Source organism: Myotis lucifugus, unplaced genomic scaffold (genome assembly GCF_000147115.1).
Source record: "Myotis lucifugus unplaced genomic scaffold, Myoluc2.0 scaffold_11, whole genome shotgun sequence".
Taxonomy (NCBI): domain Eukaryota; kingdom Metazoa; phylum Chordata; class Mammalia; order Chiroptera; family Vespertilionidae; genus Myotis; species Myotis lucifugus.
The window spans coordinates 7608196-7628592 of record NW_005871059.1 but is presented as its reverse complement, the minus strand read 5'-3'; the positions used below and the strand labels follow the sequence as shown (position 1 = coordinate 7628592).

The window sequence follows — 20397 nt, the reverse complement described above, 5'->3', positions numbered from 1 at the left end:
ATTGAGTACCCTACTTTGTGCCAGACACTATGCCAGGAACGTGACCTAATTAGACAAATAAAACAGTCATTGCATGGTTGTCGAATTGGACTTCTTTTGTGTGTGGGTCTTCTAAGATGGTTTGTGTCAAAGTGTTGTCCAATGTTAAATGGCCCAGAGGAACTTGAGGGTTTCTTTTCTCAGCAGCTGGCTTGATTTTAATAAGTGGTCTATTAGGAAAAGTATCAAAATTTTTTTTTTTTAAATATATTTTATTGATTTTTTACAGAGAGGAAGGGAGAGAGATAGATAGTTAGAAACATCGATGGGAGAGAAACATCGATCAGCTGCCTCCTGCACATCTCCCACTGGGGATGTGCCCGCAACCCAGATACATGCCCCCGACCGGAATCGAACCTGGGACCTTTCAGTCCGCAGCAGCGACGCTCTATCACTGAGCAACGTTTCGCGAGTATCAAATTTTATCAGTCAGGCCATGGCTGAGGGACCAGAAATTAATCTTTCCATAATTTCCTTTCTGTCAATGGGAATAGTAATCTCCTCTACTAATTAACTTATAAAAGTATTTAGCTAACTTTCAAAATATATTAAAAATAAAATGTAGCCTGGCCAGCGTGGCTCAGTGATTGAGTGTCAATTTATGAACCAGGAGGTCACAGTTCGATTCCCGGTCAGGGCGCATGCCTGGGTTGTGGGCTCGATCCCCAGCAGGAGGCGTGCAGGAGGCAACCGATCAAAGATTCTTTCTCATCATTGATGTTTTTATCTCTCTCTCTCTGTCTCCCTTCTTCTCTGAAATCATTAAAGATATATTTTTTAAATAACAGAATAAAATGTAAACAGTCTTAAGTTTTGTGAGAAAGGCCATAATTCAATTTAAGCTAATACTGTATGTCCAATATATAGTATATGATGGGCTTGATTCTAATGGTCATTTGCCATTGTTCTACTACTTCTAAGAGAAAATGGCCTGAAAAGAAAGAGAGAGAAAAATCCAATCTATATTAATATAATACTACATTTTAGCAGCTTTGAGTGAGAAGTTAAAAATGAATACTGCAACTAAGGATTTGTTGAATCACCTGTTCAATTTAATTTGTGCTATTCTCTTCAGCAAACTTGAGTTAAAGATGACTAACATTTTGTAACTCATGTCAAGTATAGGGATTAATTTTATCTGCATGGGACCATCTAGATAATTCCATGGGGACAGATGTTTTATGCCAAGTGGCCATCTTTTTCATATCTGAGAGGGATAACAAACTGATGGCCTCCTCCAAATCTTACCTGCCAAAAAGCTTTTTTTAGGCCTACATAGTGGGACTTTTGTTTGGAACCAACATTTCAAAATTGGAAGATTTCACATCAAGGCCACATTTTTTATCTTCTCAAATATATTAAGACCTGGCAACACTGAGCCCACTGTTCTCTTCTGGCAACAATAGTTTGGACTTGAGTATCAGTTGCCTACTTTAGATGGCTGTTTAATTTTGCCTAATCCTCACTGGCCACTTTGCTGTCACATTAGCTGCCTGGTTCGGTAGGTAGATGAATCTGAAACTGCAAATTAAAAGAAGTGTGTCCTATGTGTGTTTGTGTGCATCTTGTTAGGATGAACTGAATCCAATCAAGTACAGTATTACAATTCTGAGTACGTTTACTTACACCCCAAACAAAATTCCCCCAAGAAGCAGGAATACCACATTTCAGCTCCCTTCCTTTTATCCATAATGAATTTTAATGGCTCACTTGGTTACGCTATGTTGTCCTCAACTACGAGATAAAATCACATTATTATAGAATCTTAAACCTAAAAAGATTAGAAAATCATCCTAGCCACCCCTTACCTTTTATAAAGAGTCAACTGAGGCCCATGAATCTTAAGTAACCCACCAAAAAAGGTGGGCACAGAGCCACCTCCTTCTGACGGATGTTCAATCCAGTGTTATTTCTAGTGAACCAACAGAATGTCACCGTTGGAAAATCAGACACATGAGCGTTCAGAAAGTTCTCTCAGAACCGTGGACCTAGATTATGCTAAATTTATAGGTAATCATTTACTCTTTTGAAAAGAAAGTAACTCCGTGTGGCTTTGTGGATATTGTATTAGTTTGCTAGGGCTGCTACAATGAAGTACCACAAATTAGAAGACTTGAAACCAGGGGTGGGCAAATTTTTTGACTCGAGGGCCACAATGGGTTCTTAAACTGGACCGGAGGGCCGGAACAAAAGCGTGGATGGAGTGTTTGTGTGAACTAATATAAATTCAAAGTAAACATCATTACATAAAAGGGTACGGTCTTTTTTTTTTTTTAGTTTTATTCATTTCAAACGGGCCGGATCCGGCCCTCGGGCCGTAGTTTGCCCAAGGCTGCTTTAAACAATAGAAATGTCATGGCTCACAATTCTGGGTGCCTGAAGTCCAAAATCATGGTATTGGAGGGTTGGTTTCTTCTGAGGTCTAGAAGGAAAGTAATGTTCCAGGTCTCTCTACTTGGCTTGTTGATGGCCATTTCATGTTCACATGGAGTTCTCACTTATGTGTGAAGCTGTCTCCAAATTTATTTTTATAAAGACATCAGTCATATTTGATTAGGGCCCACACCGGTGACTTCATTATAACTTTGTAAAGAACCAAACACAGTCACATTCTAAAGTACTGGGAGTTAGTTTGGAGAGATACAATTTAGCCCATAACATTCTGCCTTCAGCCTCCCCCCAGATTCATGTGCTTTATTCACACAAAATGCATTCCCAATAGCCCCCCACGTCTTTCCAGACTCAACTCTTAAGTCCTAAATCTCACCTTAAATATTATCTAAATCACACAAGAGTAAAACTGGGGGAATGATTCATCCTGAAGCAAAATTGCAAAATTGCTCTCCAGTTATAAACCTGTGAAACCAGACAGAAAGCTATCTTCCAAAATGCAATGGCTGGACAAGCATAGAATATACACTTCCTTTCCAAAAGAAAGAAATCACAGGGTAAAAAAGGGTCATGGTTCCCAACCAAGTCGAAAAGCTAGCAGGGCAAATTCCATTCGATTTTAAGGCTTGAGAATAATCCTCTTTGGCTGAATGTTCTGTCCTCAGGACTCACCAGGCTATGGCCCTGCATCCTTGGCCCTGGGCAGCAGCCCTACCCTCTGGAGCCAAGAAGGATCCAGCCCATGAAATGTCTTTGGAGTCGTTCCTTCTGCATTTCATCCTGCCCGTTCATCTATGCTGGCAGTGTTTCTGCTGGTACAAAATTTTCAAAACCCCTTTGGCCTCCCATGTAATCCATGGGGGTCCAAATCATCAGACAGAGGGTCCCCCACAGGTCTTTCCAGGCTCTGCTGAGATGATTAATTGGATCCACAGGTCATCTGCCTAATCTCTTTAGCAAGCGGTTGTCCAGCCACATCCTTGGCCTGCTCTCACACTCCAAGGTCCTGGGGATTAGGAAGGGCTTCAACTGATGACTTTGGTGGGGGACGCAATTCAACCTACAACAGCTGAAATATTTCTGTACTTTAAGAATATTTCAATTCCGCCCTAGCTGGTTTGGCTCAGTGGATAGAGTGTCGGCCTGCGGACTGAAGGGTCCTGAGTTCGATTCCAGTCAAGGGCACATGCCCTGGTTGCAGGCTCGATCCCCAGCAGGGGGCAGTCGATCAATGATTCTCTCTCATCATTGATGTTTCTATCTCTCTTTCTCCCTCTCCCTTCCTCTCTGAAATCAATAAAAAAATATTTTTTAAAAGAATATTTCAATTCCAATGGGTAAGTCTTATTAAAGTCAAACTTCATACAACCAAAAATGAAAGTGTCCAAGGGTGAAAGGTTGAGGTGAGGACAGAGAAAGCAGACCAAAGGACAAAGGAGGCCAGAGCCAGGCCTATGTGACAGAAACATCCACCTTTCTTCTCTCCCAGCTGCCCATCTAGCTCATGTCCCACCCAGGCCCACCCAGGCCTGCAGTGTCCCAGCACTGCCCTCTGGTTGATCCCCTCTCCCAGTCTGGGGGAATCACAGGTGACTGAGTCTCTCAGTGTCAGTCAGCTCTTCCTCTGTGTTTCCGAAAGCACCTCCTGCCTCAGCTCTGTGACAGGTTTTTTCAACTATTTGTGTGGAAATTATACCTCTGGTTCTTCCAAATATTATTTACAGCTGTCTAATTTTTCCCTCTACCTCCAAGCTGCCAAACGAAAGTAGGTGGGGAGCCGTTTTCCCTGTCTGGGTCAGTGAACACCCCCTGTTCTCCACCCCCGCTTTTGAAGATTCCACTCTTGCTGCCAAGTCAACCCATCTGCAGGAAAACACTGAGGAGGAAACAGACTTGAAAAAGAAAAGCAAGCAGTTAGCTCCTGATAGTTTCTCCACAGGGATGAAGTGGGAACCCAAGTCATGTGTGTTGTTTGAATGGAACCTGTGTAGTGTTTTTCTGCCTTTGCCTTGGTTACCCAACAACTAAGCCATTGCCTGCTCACCCCACAACCGTACTCCTCCTCCCTTCAGATGTCCTGACTCCTGGATTTGAAGTTTTCCTTAATATGATTCTGAAAATTACTTTGGAAAAAGTGGTACAGATCCCTGCCAGTTCCTTAGTCATGAAAACCAAACCTAAAAGAATATCTAAGGACACCTGTTCAGAGCATGTTACCCACATTGTACTGCTACCACCCTGAACCCACAAAACACATACTAGGAGCCAGGGTGGGGGTTCTTTCCTAATGAAGCCCTATCATGGTGATCCTCTGCAGTTAGGCTTATGATTTTTTATATTGGAAGTTCCATATTTTGTTCTGCTTTCCCTCTAGGCCAGCCGGCTGAGACCTCCTCTATGTTTACTGTTTATTAATTGATTCAGTAAAGATGAACTGTGCCCCTACTAGGAGGCAGACACTGTGTTATGTTCTAGGAATATAATCTGGAATGAAGCAGGTAAAGGCTCTGCCCTCAGAGAGCTTTCAGGTTATGAAAGAATACCAACAGACCCTCCAAGGCAACGGGTGGGGTTATTTTGTTCCAGCAAAAATTCTCTGAGAATTTAGTATCAGAAGAAAAATCTTTATCTAGAAAATAGGTGGGAAGCATTTGCCAGAGTTAACTTTGATTCATAAGAATGACTTGAACATTTTCATCTCTAGGAAAATGAAACACCATTAGCTATTTACTATATAGGCAATAGACAGAGATCTTACCAGTCCAGTCCATATGAGTCTCAGGAAGGAAAACAGTCTAGCAGCAATAAAGAGGAAGAATCTCTCCCTTTGAGACAGCATGGAGAGACCTGGACAGTATTATGCTAAGTGAAATAAGCCAGTTAGAGAAAGACAAGTATCACATGATCTCATTCATATGTAAAATCTAATGAACAAAATAAACTGAGGAACAAAATAAATCCAGAGACATGGAAGCATAGAACAGACTGTCGAAGCTCAGAGGGAAGATGGGGGGAGTGTGGGTGGGTGGGAAGAGATCAACCAAAGAACTTGTATGCAAATATGCACAACCCTCAGATATAGACAATAGGGTAGTGAAGGCCTAGGGCAGGGATGGGCTAGAAGAGTTCAAGGGGGGGGGGGGCATATGTAATACTTCAAACAATAAAGATTTTTTAAATAAAAATAAAAAAATTAAAAGAGAAAAAACTGTCTATGAGGCTTGGGTTGAAGAGAGGCAGAACTTGAGTTTAAGTACAGATGGGTATGAAAATAAACAGTTCTTGTGGCTGATAAGCTCTCAGTGAGCTTAGAAATGTATATATTGCTTGACTTTTAACCACCTAGAGTCCTTGTCTTGGGCAGGAACAGGAGTAAAATCAAAATGAAGAAGGTCTATTTGAAACTATCAGCAGCACCTCCTATCGCTACAAGTTCCTTACAAAGCAGTCCGGTTGGGGTTTCTGAGCAAACTCCATGAGTCAAGAACTAACTTGAGTCCCTCACTCCCAGAAGCCACAAGGACTGGGTGTGTCCCGGAGATGTTTTGTCTTGATTTGAGGGAAAGGGGTGGGGAGAGAGGTCACTGAGAAAGTTTCTGAAGAAAGCAGTAAATGACTTTCCTTCTCAACTGGAAAAAAGGGGGGAGTGCAGGAGAGTGAATGAGAAATGGAGAGAGGAGAGGTGTGGTTTTTTTTAAAGCAGCTTGGCAAAGCTGCTCACAGTTTAATCGGATGTTCACATAAAGTACTTTGCCTATCTTTTAGGTATGGAAGAAGAGAAAGAGAAGCCTAAATTGGAATGAGATCGAAGTGTACAAGGAAGAGCTGGACTGAGCTGCCATGAAGACTCATTATCCCCATTTCCCCTGGGGCATTGGCAGTACAGGAGAGGAAGCCTCACAGAACTTAGACCTCGGTGGAATGTACCCCACCTCCCAGCCCAAGGGAGGACACCTTTTATAGAGAAATAAACTATATAAGAATAGAATACAGTTGTTTCCAAAATAACTCCTCCTTGTTTGTTAAAGAGCTCGTTCCAAATTCATGATTGATGATAACATTTTCCCCCCTCTTCTAGTTTCTAAAACTAAAACTGCTCATTGGATTTTAATCTGTGCAATGGTAATACCATTAAGAATAAAATTCTGTTGTGTTTCTTGTTGAGAAATTTGTGAGAATCAAAGGAGCAGATGTAGAGCAAGGCATTCATGTATTTGCCCTACAGGTGGCTGGAGAAAGGAACCTCGGCCCCAGCGTCAGTCTGGAGGAAACGTGGTGGATGACCCCTACTGCAATAATGTCACAGTTGCCTCAAACAGGCAATGTGACCGAAAAGTACATCAATTTAGTCAAATCCATGAATGTTTTTGTATCTCATGGTTTAATCTTGTGAACTGTTTCCTAAATGCAAACTATAATTTTAATAAAGACCAAGCAATCCCTACCTAGTCTGATGTCTGCATGGTACATCTCAAACCCTAACAACATCGTGTCTCCTTTCTTACTTTGTTTCTATTACCTGTTGAAAGTGGGCTTACTGAGCCTGGTTCTTATAATTTGCTGATTGCAAAAATGTGTATCTTTTTGATAAATCCAAAAAAGAATCATTTTTTGGGGGGGGAGTTAATTTACAAAGTGTTTGACCATAATTATTTTTAAGTAATATTAATGCAGAATATGGAGTAGAAAACATAAAAATAAATCTTAGAGAAATATAATGAAGGAACTAATAAAAACAAAAGCAGAAACTATGTAAAGCAGTAGGAAAATAAGAGTGGAATTGATAAATTGATTATCACAATATCTAATCTATATAAATATAATTAAAACATGCAAACTACTAATATGTTAACTGAAAAGACAAAGAAAAAAAGACAAATATAAGCACAGATGTGAGGCAAATTTTAAACTATGAAAATATATTTTATAGCTCTATGGCAATAAATTCTTAGGACCCGGAGAAATGTACAATTTTCAAGGAAAATGAATTCAATAAGAATTAGAAAGCTGAAACAGACATATTTATGGAAGATATTTTTTAATGTTTAATTAGCTATCTCCAAAAGAGGAGTTGGATCCAGAGAGTTTTATGAGCAAGTTCTTGAAAACTTTCTAGTAACAATTCCCACATTATTCAAATTGTTCCAAAATTACAGAATGATGAAACACTTCCCCAATTATTTTTCAAAGTTAATATAAACAAAGCCAACATAGCAAAGAAAAAAATTTCACTTGCTTTCACTAAAATGCTGGCAACATCAACCCAACAGTACACAAATAATTTTTCAAAACTAAAAAAGGTTTATTCTAAAAATTCAAGGATGGTCCTAGCCAGTGTTGCTCATTGAATAGAGCATCAGCCTGTGGACCAAAGGTTCTGGGTTTGATTCCTGTCAATGGCACATACCTTGGTTGCAGGCTCCTCCCCAGATCAGGCCCTGGTCAGGGCACATGAAGGAGGGAACCAATCAATGTGTTTCTCTCACATCAATGTTTCTCTCTGTCTTTCCCTCTCTCTTTCATTCTCCCTAAAAGTTAATGGGAAAATATTCTTGGGTAAGGATTAACAAAAAAATGAAAAATGAAAAATAAATAAAAATTCAAGGATTACTTAATACTAGGATTTTTATTAAAAACCTTGTCTCAGAGCACAAAAGAAAAAAATTTATGATTCTTTTCACTGTTGCTCTAAAGCATTTGAAAACTTTAACATTTATAGCTGATAATACCATCAGTAATATAAAAACATCCCATATCATGAGAAGGAATAGTCATCTCAAAAACCAAAGGCATTTCCTTTTATTGTCAGAAGTAAGATATCCACTACACTACTATTGTTACTGTTCTGATGTGTTTGGGAATGTTAGGTCTAGCACCAGATAAGTTATATTTTGACCTGGACAGGAAAAGTTTTAGGTTTAAAAAAAAGTGTTATGTAACTATAGAATGAATGTTATTAATGAAAAAGAAAAATGTGGTTAAAAAATAACAGGAAAGGGGCAAAACCACCATTTAAAAGGAAACCATTTTTCCAGATGACTCTCAGAAGTGGAAACCTCAAGAAGTGGAATATTTGTAAGGAGTCTCCGGGGCAATTCTTCTGGGACCCGGTGACTCCCCATCTCCTCCAGCAAATAACACTTGCTCACTTTGCCCACCAAACTGACACCTAAAAAAGTTGACACCTGTGTGCTTTAGATATAAAGCTGATTCAATTTACAGTATAGTAATTTGAATTTGTGCCTTACTACTGTTTGAAATACAATTATGTGATCATACTTGGGGTTTGGTTTGGTTTTCTCATGGTGGGTCATTTTTATTTTGTTTTTAATTTAGCAGAAAAATAGGCAAGTAAAAACAAAGGGAAAATCTTGAAGAGGACGAGTAATTAAAGCATACTATGCTATTAAAAAAATGCAATAATTAAAATAGTGTGGTATGGCTCAAGAATAGAGAGAAAAATCAACAAAATAGAAAGCAAAGCAAACCCAGAAGCAGGCCTAGTGTGTGTGTGTGTGTGTGTGTGTGTGTGTGTAGGAGGGGCAAAAGTAATACAAAATAATGAGTTTCATATACTCGCAAATGTAAACCTACTTTTGTCCCACCCTGTGTCTCCCACAGCCAACCTCCCATGGCTGGCCAACCTCCTGTGGCCCCTTGCCCTGGCCGGCCAACCTATATAGTAAATAATAAAGGTGGCATTTATTATATAGATCAGTAAGGACATAATAAATAATTAGATGAGTGGTGCTGTAACAAATGAATAATTATTTGGTAAAAAATAAAAAACTAGATTGCTCCCTTAAACCACACACACATACACACACCATATATAAACTTTCAGATAGATTAAATAATGAAATGTTCCAAAAAAGCATAAAAGAATATACATAAATATCTAATCCTATAATAAAGATATGGAAAAAAGTATGTAATATTTATGTGCAATGTATATATTAGTGCCGGAAGCCGATCCACCCTTGCTGCTTGACACAGTCACTGCAGGGAAGAAACATCTGCACAGCTTATGTTTCAAGGGACCTGGCATATATGGCATATGTTTGCTCCCCCTCTTAACGCTATGTGTTTTAAACAGGACCACCTCCCCGAGAAAGGTTGTTTCCCCAGGTGAGGATTATTCCCTGGAGTTAGGGAGGGAATAAAACCCCTTAACTAAGTGCCAGGCGGGTAATTAACTACAAACAATCACGCTTAAGCTACATAATCTTTACTTAGGATAATCTCTTTCAGTTACTTCCTTGTAGCTTAATAGAACAATAGAGTAACCTTGGAATGGGGATAAGAAACGCCCTAACCTTTGGAATAGAATTGATAGGATTAAAATCAATAGAACTAGATTAACAAACACCCTAACCTTTGGAATAGAATGGATAGGATTAAAATCAACTGGTATAAATACAGATGTAACAAGACAATAAATACAGAACCTGGCTGGAGACCCTGACTAGAGAACCTGGCTAGAACCTGGCTACAGAACCTGGCTATGATGATCACCTGAATGCTGTCTCCATGTCATTCCTTCTTCGCCGACTCCGTCCACACCTTTGGGAACCCCTGGACCTGCTGGGGCTGAACCCCAACATATTAGGAAGTTGAATATTATTTAGAATATATATGAGAAATTTCAATAATACGTGTGTGTGTGTGTGTGTGTGTGTGTGTGTGTGTGTGTGTGAGGAACTTGAATCTACAGATCTGGTAACTGACATTGTGTGCAATAATTGAGACAAAACCATCTAAGATGTGTTCAAGACAATGATAGCACAATATTCTTAAATAAGAAACCTGGAGAACTAGGCTGGGATGGGGTTTCATGATGAACTGGACTTTGGATTTATCTGTATGTGTGTGAAGGGTTATTTCAATGTAATTGTTGGAACAGAATCTATATTTCAGATCATTGAGGAGTTTATTGACATTAGTGGATGCTAAAGAAGAGATAGCAATTACAGAATACTATTTCAAAAATAGAACTTCTACCTATGAACGAAAGCTATCAGTATAATATGAGTCAAATGTGAAAATTCCTGGTTGGTGAAAATTCTGGCTTAGCCTTAGATGGGAACACTCCCCACCCCCTACCCAATTATAGGAAAGAAGGAGAAAGAAACAAGTGTCCTTGGAAGTGGGTTTGCAGGACAAAGAACAAAATTCAGGGACTGCTTTTTGATGACTAACATTTTCGCCTCAAAGAATTGACTGAAGAGAGTGAGAGAACAGATAATGGGTTGGAATTTGTAACACAGCCTGAGGGCAGCATAGACTGAAAACACAGAAGGTTTTCTGGTGGCACTGATGGCCAGAGATGTTGAAGATCATGAATTTACTTGGTGATAACAAGGACGATTCAGAGGTTTCCTCCCAGAGGTCTCAACAGACCAGGAAGAGTAAAGAAGTTGAAAGTTTGGTTTAGAAGAGTAAGTGCCATAAGAGAACAAGCCAGTGAGTGTCAAGTGTGGTGGAAAAGATGAATCATGGGGTTTGGAACTGAGGAGGAAAGAAAGAGGATCAATATTGGAGCACAACAAAATGATGCAGAAATTGACAGTCTCAGTAAGGTTGAAAAATAGATGTATCAAGGAAATGAGGGCAAAAGACAGGAAATCAGGATCAGAAATGAACTGTTAGAGTTCAGCATTTCAGGGATGCAGGAGATCATACTATTGCTCACCTTTTTTTTTTTTAGTTAATGTGTGGTAGTAGTTCCCCCTCCTCAAAGACACCCATTTCCTAATCACCAGAGCCTTTGAATATTACCTTTCATAGCCAAAAGGACTTTAGGTGTGATGAAGTTAAGGATTTTGAGATGTGAGGTTTACACTAGATCATCCAGTGCATCCAATGTAATTACACATGTCCTTCTAAGAAGGAGGCAGGAAGGTCACAATGAGAGAAAAAAATATGACAATGGTATCAGAGATTGAAATGGTATAAGGAAGGGGCCACAGCCAAAGAATCTGTGGACACTAGAAACTCAAAAAAGACACAGAAATGGATTCTCACCTGCACCCTCAAAAGTAATTCCACCCTATTGACACCTTGATTTTAAGACTTTTAACCTCCAGAGCTATTAGGTAATAAATATGAGTTTTAAGCCACTAAGTTTGCTGTAATTCAGAAAACTGACACATACGTTATCATTAAGCATTTTTACATATTTATGTGAGCTATTCTTGTATTATGCTAAAAAATAGAGTAATAACCACAGGGTAATATCTAAAACTCATATTTGTGACTTTCTAATAATTGAGTGGCCAACACTGTTGTCTCTCATTAAGCCAAACCAATTATCCAGTGCTGACAAGCTGATCCAAGTTAATCAAACTCATCTTATCTCATCTGATTTATTGAAATGGACATGCTGAGGATCATTGATGAAGTCCCATGGAAATATTCAAAACATTTGGGTGCTTTCATGCCTACTCATCAACTAAGCAACAAAATTTTTGAGGCAGATGACCCTAATTTCAAGCACAATTCAAGGGATTTTGGAGTAATGACAAATGCCTTTGCTTGTTATAGAGAGACTTGCCAGGAAGAGAGATGCCCAAGCTTTATTAAAAATATGTTTTTAAAACCTCAGTCAAAACAATCCATGCAGTAAAAGTCTCTCAAGGGAATTTTGCAAGCGTATAAAATCAAACGCAACATAAAAGCTTTTTAAAATGCTATGTCTGGTTTTGCATATACACACAAGCATATTCATAAGTTCAATTAGAATAGTCTCAACATAGATGTGTGCAAGAATGAAATCCATTCACTTTTAAGGAGCACTAAATGTTCTGGTCTCTACACCCTACATCCTGTGCAGTCCAGACATATTATTTCTTCATCCCATTCAGTCTTAATATTTATCCCTGTGCTTTTTGAAATCCAAACTGTCAAAACTCCCTTCCCTCTCTTCCTTGTGCCAGGGGGAGAGGAGAATGACCTATGCTCACATAGCAAATGGCATCAGAGCTGGCGAGTCCTTTCTCTGCCTCTTAGTTCAACACAGAGGGGCTTGGATCAAGCGTTGGCCCTGGGTTTTGAGTGGGGATGAAATTGTTAGCTCTTTAGGGAGCTCCTCAAGGTCCCACCCTTGCACAGTTCCCCTGTCTTCTTCTCCCCTATTACCAAGGCAATAAGCAATCCATCCAAAAGTCTCTGCTTCCGGCAAGCCCCAGCTACCTTCCATGGCATGCACCCATGAAGCCTTTCCAAGCCAAGAGTGGAAACACAGGCTGCCTTGGGGCACTCTCTCTTACAGCTCCATCAGCAGCAACACCAAATGCTCTCTCAGCTCAGTGGCACACAGCCCCACCCCCACAGTTCATCCTGGGGAGTGGAGGGAACTTGGGAAACACAGATTTCAACAGAAGAGTTTGGAAGAGATAGAAACTTCCCTGCTGCCTGCCTCCCAGGCTCTCCATCAAGGGAAGGAGAGGGAAAGGGCGTTAATACTTCATGAACCTTCCTTCAAAGGTCTAATATCCTTGCACCCACCTCCCCACCACCACCACCACCACTGTGTCCTTTATCCTATAAAGCAGTGGTTCTCAACCTTCCTAATGCCGCGACCCTTTAATACAGTTCCTCATGTTGTGGTGACCCCCAACCATAAAATTATTTTCGTTGCTACTTCGTAACTGTAATTTTGCTACTGTTATGAATCGTAATGTAAATATCTGATATGCAGGATGTATTTTCATTGTTACAAATTGAACATAATTAAAGCATAGTGATTAATCACAAAAACAATATGTAATTATATATGTGTTTTCCGATGTTCTTAGGCGACCCCTGTGAAAGGGTCGTTTGACCCCCAAAGGGGTCGCGACCCACAAGTTGAGAACCCCTGCTATAAAGGATTGGGGCAGAAGACACTGGTTCTGCTGAATGCCTTTTGTTAATAAATATCATAGTATGAGACTGGCATCAAGAAGGCATTTCACTGCTGGCTAGTGTGGCTCAGCCTTTGAGCTTTGACCCAGGAACCAAGAAGTCAATGTTGGATTCCAGGTCAGGGCACAGGCCCAGATTGCAGGCTAGATTCCCTGGTGGCAGACATGCAGGAGGCAGCCAATCCATGATGTTTCTGTCATTGATGTTTCTATCTCTCTATTCTTCTCCCTTCCTCTTTCTCTAATAATCAATAAAAACATATTTTTTAAAAGAAATCTTAAAAAAAAAAAGAAAGAAAAAAGAAGAAGGCATTTCACTGAAAAGGTAGGACACTTGACGGTTTATACTGAACCATGAACTCTAGTTGGCAACTCCAGGGAAGCAAAAATATCCCTCATCACCACTTTACCACTGTGAATATATTAATTTTGTATTATGGTCATCATTAATTTTAGAATTTTTATATTAGAAGATGATTTTCCCAAAACATTGCTATAAATTGTCTTGGAGGCAGTTTTGAAGTGAGTTTTCTTTTTAAGTTGGCTTAATTTGGGAGTATAATCTTTGCACTAACTAAATTGTAATTTTGGAGGTCACTATATTGATTTCAAGAGTTCAGTGGTAAGTCTGGGATAAAGGTTTCTGAGAACAAAGGGAAGGAGTGATGAAGGGAGGAAGTCCAAGAATAAATAGAGTTTGCATTTGTGAGACAGCCTCGCCATCAGCAGCATTTATTCTGCACTCCAGTCGAATATTGAGGCAAAGTTGAAAGAAGGCACATTGTGTCTGGGGAATTTCCTCTTCCTGCCATAAAGAAATTAAGAGGTCTGGGAGTACACCCTCGTCCAACTGTACACAACTAGAAAAGACTGATAAAATATAATAAAGCACTACATTTCAGACATTGGTCAACAGAGCTTCTCAGGACTATGATCCCCGAGGAAAGGGAAATAAGCTACATGTGCCCTCTGATCACTCTGGCTTTGTGCCTCAAGACATTTCCACATCCCAGCATGGAGTGGGAAACCCCAAATTAAGCTGTTGCTCTCAACTAGTGTAGGAGACCATAGTTCAGAAGACTAAGGTGACTAGGATTGTAAGCAGAGTGCTAGACATGAGGGTGTTATGAAAAAGAGCTCCAGAAATGTGCACGGAATCCCCTCCAGTCTTGGCTGAATATCACTGTGCACTTAAATAGAGTGAAACTCTACAATTCTGGGGAAAGTGCACTTACCAAGGATCTATAAACTGAAGGAGTTCAAGAGCTCACTTAAGACCAGGAGTCAGCCTGGCCAGTGTGGCTCAGTGGTTGAGGGTCAACCTATGAACAGGAGGTCACAGTTCAATTCCCGGTCAGGGCACATGCCTGGGTTGCAGCCTCAAACCCCAATGTGGGACGTGAAGGAGGCAGCTAATCAATGGTTCTCTCATCACTGATGTTTCTATTTCTCTCTCCCTCCCCTTTCCTCTCTGAAATCAATGAAAATATATTAAAAAACAAGGAAAAAGATGACCAGGAGTCATTAATGTTCCCACTAGCCAGAGTGAAGAGGCCTCATTGAATATGCTGGATATTGAGGTAGGTCGGGTATTTGTCAGAGTTTTTGGTAAAGATTACTCTAGTCACACTCTTAAAAAGCTTTGGAAGAAGACTCAAAATTATTTAACTGATCCTCAGTAACTTAACTGCCTGCCAGAATAAAGCACAACACTCTTTAAGGAAAATCCTTCAAAAATAAAAATTCAGTACTCAAGACAAATTTTGTCATGCTTGGCATACAATCAAAATTTCAAGACATGCCAAAAGTCAAGACAGCTTGACCCAAAATCAGGGTAAAAGCCAGTCAACAGAAATAGACCCAGATTGATAGAGAGATTAAATTAGCAGACAAGGGCATTAAAACAACTATTATATATATATATATATACTCCATATGTCAAGAAGGCAGACAGAAAAATTAATATGTTTGAGAGACAAATAAAAGATATAAAAATGCAAATAAAAGTTTGTAATGGAATTAACAGATTAGAGACTTCAAAAGACTAAAAGATCAGTGGATGTGAAGACATTACAATAGAAACTAGTCAAAATGAAGCACAGAGAATAGAAAGACTGAAGAAATAAACGCAGCCTCCCTGACCTGTGAAGCAATACATATGTAATTGAAGTCCACAAAAAGTAGAGAGAGGTGAGGGGAAAAAAATAATATTTGAACAAATAATGGCAGAAAATGTTCCAAATTTGTTGAAACCTATAAATCCACAAAACTCAGCTTAACAAATCTCATGCGAGATAAAAACCAAAGGGAATCACACCAAGAGAAATAGTAATAATGTTACTGAAAACAAGTGATAAAGGGACAATCTTAAAAGTATGCATAGTAAAAGTCACAATTTATATACAGAGGAGCAAAGACAATAGATTTCTTCTCAGAAATTATGCAAGCCCAAAGACTATGGAATGACATCTTTATAGTGCTCAAAGGACATAACTGTCAACCTAGAGTTACATACCTAGATAAATATATTTCAACAATTAAGGCAAAATATTCTTTTTTAGACTAATGAAAGCTGATAAAATCTCATCAGTATACCTACACTGCAGGCAGAAGGCTATTGATACCAGATGGGAGCTTGGATTTCCACACAGAATGAAGAACATTAAAAATGGCCAATTTGTAGGTAATATAAAAGTTTTTCTCATAGTATAATTTCCTTAAAAGATAATGAATGCTTAAGGCAAAAATAAAACAATTTATAAATAAGACATGCAAGAGTAAAAAATAGAAAAACTTTATAATACAAAGAAGTGGGGGAGAAAATTTTGTGTCTTCCATAATTCATAATAATACTTTTGAAGGTAAACTGTCAGAAATTAAAGAAGCAATATTTAAACCCAAGGCAACCAATAAAAAGGGAGATCTGGTTAATAAATGGATAGTGAAGATAAAATAGAATACTAAAAGGACTCAATTATTAAAGTGTTCTGTATCTTGGTTGTGGTGGTGATTCCATATACGTATACAACTGTCAAAACTCATCAAGTTGTGCACTTGGAGAGAATGCAGTTTATTGTATATAAATTATTTCTCAATTAAGTTAATAAAAATAATAAAATAGAAAGCAAGAAAAAAGAAACATAAAACTCATAAGATTTTAGATTTAAATCTAACCATTTATTAATTACATTAGATGTAAATAATCTAAATACTTCAATAGATGCAGGAATATTCTGATTAAATAAAAAAGCAGGACCAAACCATATTCTGTCTACAAGAAATTTATTTTGAAAATAAAAACACAAGTTAAAAGTAAAAGAATTACCCAGCCAGTGTGACTCAGTGATTGAGTGTCTACCTACACACCAGGAGGTCATGGTTTGATTCCCAGTCAGGGCACATGCCCGGTTGCCAGCTCAATCCCTGGTGGGGTCTGTGCAAGAGGTAGCCGATTGATGATTCTCTCTCATCATTGATGTTTTTATCTCTCTCTCCTTCTTCCTTTCTCTCTCTAAAATCAAGAAAAACATATTTTTTAAATTAAAAGAAATAACAATATATACCATATACCAATAGTCATAAGAATCTGGACTAGCTATATTAATAGCAAAGAAAATAAACTGTGCAACAAAGAATATTGCTAGGAATTAAAAAGAGCATATTGTAATTCATCAAAAAGACATCATCTTAAATGTGTGTGCAACTAACAATAGAGTTTTAAAATACATAAGAAAAAAGCTAATAGTTCTGAAAAAGAAATAGACAAATCTATAATTGTAATTGGATATTTCAATGCTCTTCTCAGTAATTGATAGCATAATTATACAAGATAGCAAGGATATAGAAAACTCAACACTACCAACCAACTTAACCTAATTGACATTTATAGACCACTCCACCCGACTGCAGAATACACATTCAAGTGCATGTGGACATATATAAAGGTAAACTACCTACTGGGTCATAAAACAAGTCTCAAATATTTAAAAAGATTGAAGCCATACTAAGTATATTCTCCAGCTATAATGAAATTAAAATGAACTAAGTTAAATTGAAAATTCAACATATCAAAATTTGTGTGCTGCAACTAAAATAGTACTTAGATGGAAATATAGTTATACATACTTACTTAGAAAAGAAGGTCTGAAATGAATGATGTAATCTTCTACCTTAAAAAGTTAAAAAAAAAAATCAAAATGAACCTGAAGTAAAGATGGAAGAAAATAATGAGGATAAGAACAGAAATGAATGAAATAGAAAATGACAACTTTTACTGTGTCTCATCAGAAGCCAGTGTTCATGGGTGGCAGATGGGTGATGCGGCATCATGAGTAATGATCTAACCATAATTGAATGGAGAATTGCAGAGGGAAGATTTATGTTGTTTCAATGCAAACAGGTCCCAGCTTTGTAAGAACAACACTGCTACATTTTCTCTAGATGGGAAATAGGAAATAAGTCAGAAGCAAGCAATTAATGATAAAGAATTGGGAAAAAAATAGTTTCTGGACCTAAATATGAAGGAAGGAATAGATACTACAAAGAAATGTAATTGATCAGACAATAAACAAATACATAATTACCTCTTTTCTGCTTGTTTTTCTAAATCTTCACTATATTTCACATAGGCCCATAGATTTTATCAGACATTCTTAATCAAAAAATTGTATATGAACAAAGGCCTGGCAAAAAGTATCTGCCTGGAACCCCACACCCCCTAGGGGCTCTCCTGGCAATATCAAAACCAAACACATCACACAGAAAAAAACCTCTACAAATCACTATCCCTCAAGGTTGTAAACACACACACAAAATCTTAACAAAACATTAGCAAGTTGACCCAGCAATATATAGGAATGATAATAAACCACAAACAAGTGGAGTTTATCCCAGTAATACAAGGTTGTTTAACATTATAAAAATCAGTCAATTCACCCTATTAGCTGAATAGAAGAGAAAATCCTATACTAAGAAAAGACAAACATGCAAATTGACCGTACTTTCGCTATGCCTTAAGCCATGCCCACCAGCCAATCAGAGCGACTATATGCAAATTAACCCAACCAAGATGGCAGCCGACAGCCACGGAGCTGGAGCGAGCAGGAGGCTTGCTTGCTCCAGTGATGGAGGAAGCCAAGGTTCCCCGCCTGCCATGGCCCGGCTCTGAGCTCCACTGAAAGCAACAAAGTTTCAATTATAGAAGGTAAACAAACCCCAGATACCTGCTTTCAGCCAGCGGTGGCCACGGAGCTGGAGCGAGCAGGAGTGGGTTGCCCCTGGCGATGGAGGAAGTCAAGCTTTCTGCAGGCCTCCGCTAAAGGCAACAAAGTTTCAATTATAGAAGGTAAATAAATCCCAGAATAAAAGAAAAAGAAAAAAAGGAGAGGCTGGGAGCTTATGTCGCCAGGGTGCTTTGCCAGCCTGAAAACGGCCCTCAGCCCCTCACCCAAACTGGCCAAACCTCCATGGGGTGAGGGTCCCCACTGAGGTGGACATCCTCCGAGGGGTCCCACACTACAAGAGGGCATAGGCCGGGCTGAGGGACCCCCTGAGTGCACAAATTTTTGTGCACCGGGCCTCTAGTTGTATGATAATCTCAATAGAATCAGGAAAAGCATTTGACAAAATTAAAACTCCATTCATGAAAGCATTTTGTGTCTGGAAGAAGGGCCCTGGCCACACAACCCCTGAAGTAGAGGTTTGGTCCTGGGGGTGACAGTTCACACGGGTGTAATTACTATGCATCATCCCAGAACTGATGAGAGAACTGAGGTCTAGGGAACGTCAGTAGCATTCCCACTGCTGGTCAGTAGCCAAACTAAGATGCACATGTTTTCCTGTCTGTGTCTAGACCACATCTTTCTCCACACCAGTGTCTCCTACGAAGAATAGTTCATTTCATAGAGGGAACCATCATTTGATACTGTTAGGAAAAGATAAGAGAAAATTTAAACTATTTCTACTAACAACAACATCACATTCATTTTGTATATTGAGGTGATCATGAGTGTGTTTTTGAGACATGAATTTCATTCAAAGTAAATCAGCAGCAAATACAGTTTTGTAGGACAGCAGATTAAACGATTTGGGAAGCTTTCTTTAGGAAATAGAATGCACTACAAAATTACACACTCAAAATTAGGTACAAACATGAACACTTATTCACAAAAAATTACTAATTTTACAAAGCTGGCAAATATCAAAAACAAAAAAGTAACAAATATTCTTGCTCATTACTTGCCTACAATACCTCTATGCTACTTTTTCCTTGCCTTTTTAGGGCTTGTACTGTTTGTTTTCATGATGTTTTCAATGGAGAGACTAGATAGATACTTTTTTTTCTCTAGCACAGTCAAATGAGGTTATTATTATTCATAGTCAGGATTAATAAAACATGCAACTTTACACACAGACTTACTAACTGTATCATTTGGGCCCTCTGAATACAGATATCCTTATAAATTATATGTCTACAATTCCCATGAAAAAGGAAAACAAATTATCTTACCTAATAATAGACAAACATGTAAATTGACCGTCCCTCCACTATGCTCACCAGCCAATCAGGAGAGTATGCAAATTAACCCAACAAAGATGGTGGTTAATTTGCATACATAGGCGCAAATCGCAGAGCGAAGACTGAAGGCTCCGGCCAGAGCAGCGAAGACGGAAGGCTCCAGCTAGAGCAGCGAAGACAGAAGACTCCGGCCAGAGCAAAGGCCTGGGTCCCCAGTGCGGGAGGAAAACCAATGCCGGCAGCCAGGAGAAGGGAAGACCTATTGCACAAATCTCTTCATGCAACGGGCCTCTAGTGTGTTTATATTTGCCTACACTGCATTACAGATTACATTCTTGCACAAGAGGATTCCAGACGAAAAGCAAAGCATGGGAGACCTCTCCCCGAGCACTCATCCCACCAAGAATTTGGCTCAACCTGGGGAGTAGGCTGCAAGGGCCCCCGTTCTGGAATCTAACTCTCTAAGCTTCTCCAGCTCTCTCCCTTTCTCCAGCTTAGAGGCTTTTCATCTGCTTGTGATAAGGACCAGGGATGCCCAACAGCATC

The 20397-nt window shown here is 39.1% G+C and overlaps 1 protein-coding gene across 1 annotated transcript in view; it reads left to right on the top strand.

The window, feature by feature from the left end:
- AIG1 (androgen induced 1) overlaps window positions 1–6874 on the top strand; it is a 145908-nt gene extending 139034 nt beyond the window's left edge. The window contains exon 6 of the mRNA XM_023750097.1: window positions 6196–6874. Coding sequence (XP_023605865.1) covers window positions 6196–6233 — 38 coding nt within the window. The 3' untranslated portion in view covers window positions 6234–6874. The remainder of the gene's footprint in view (window positions 1–6195) is intronic.
- The last annotated feature ends 13523 nt before the right edge of the window (window positions 6875–20397 follow it).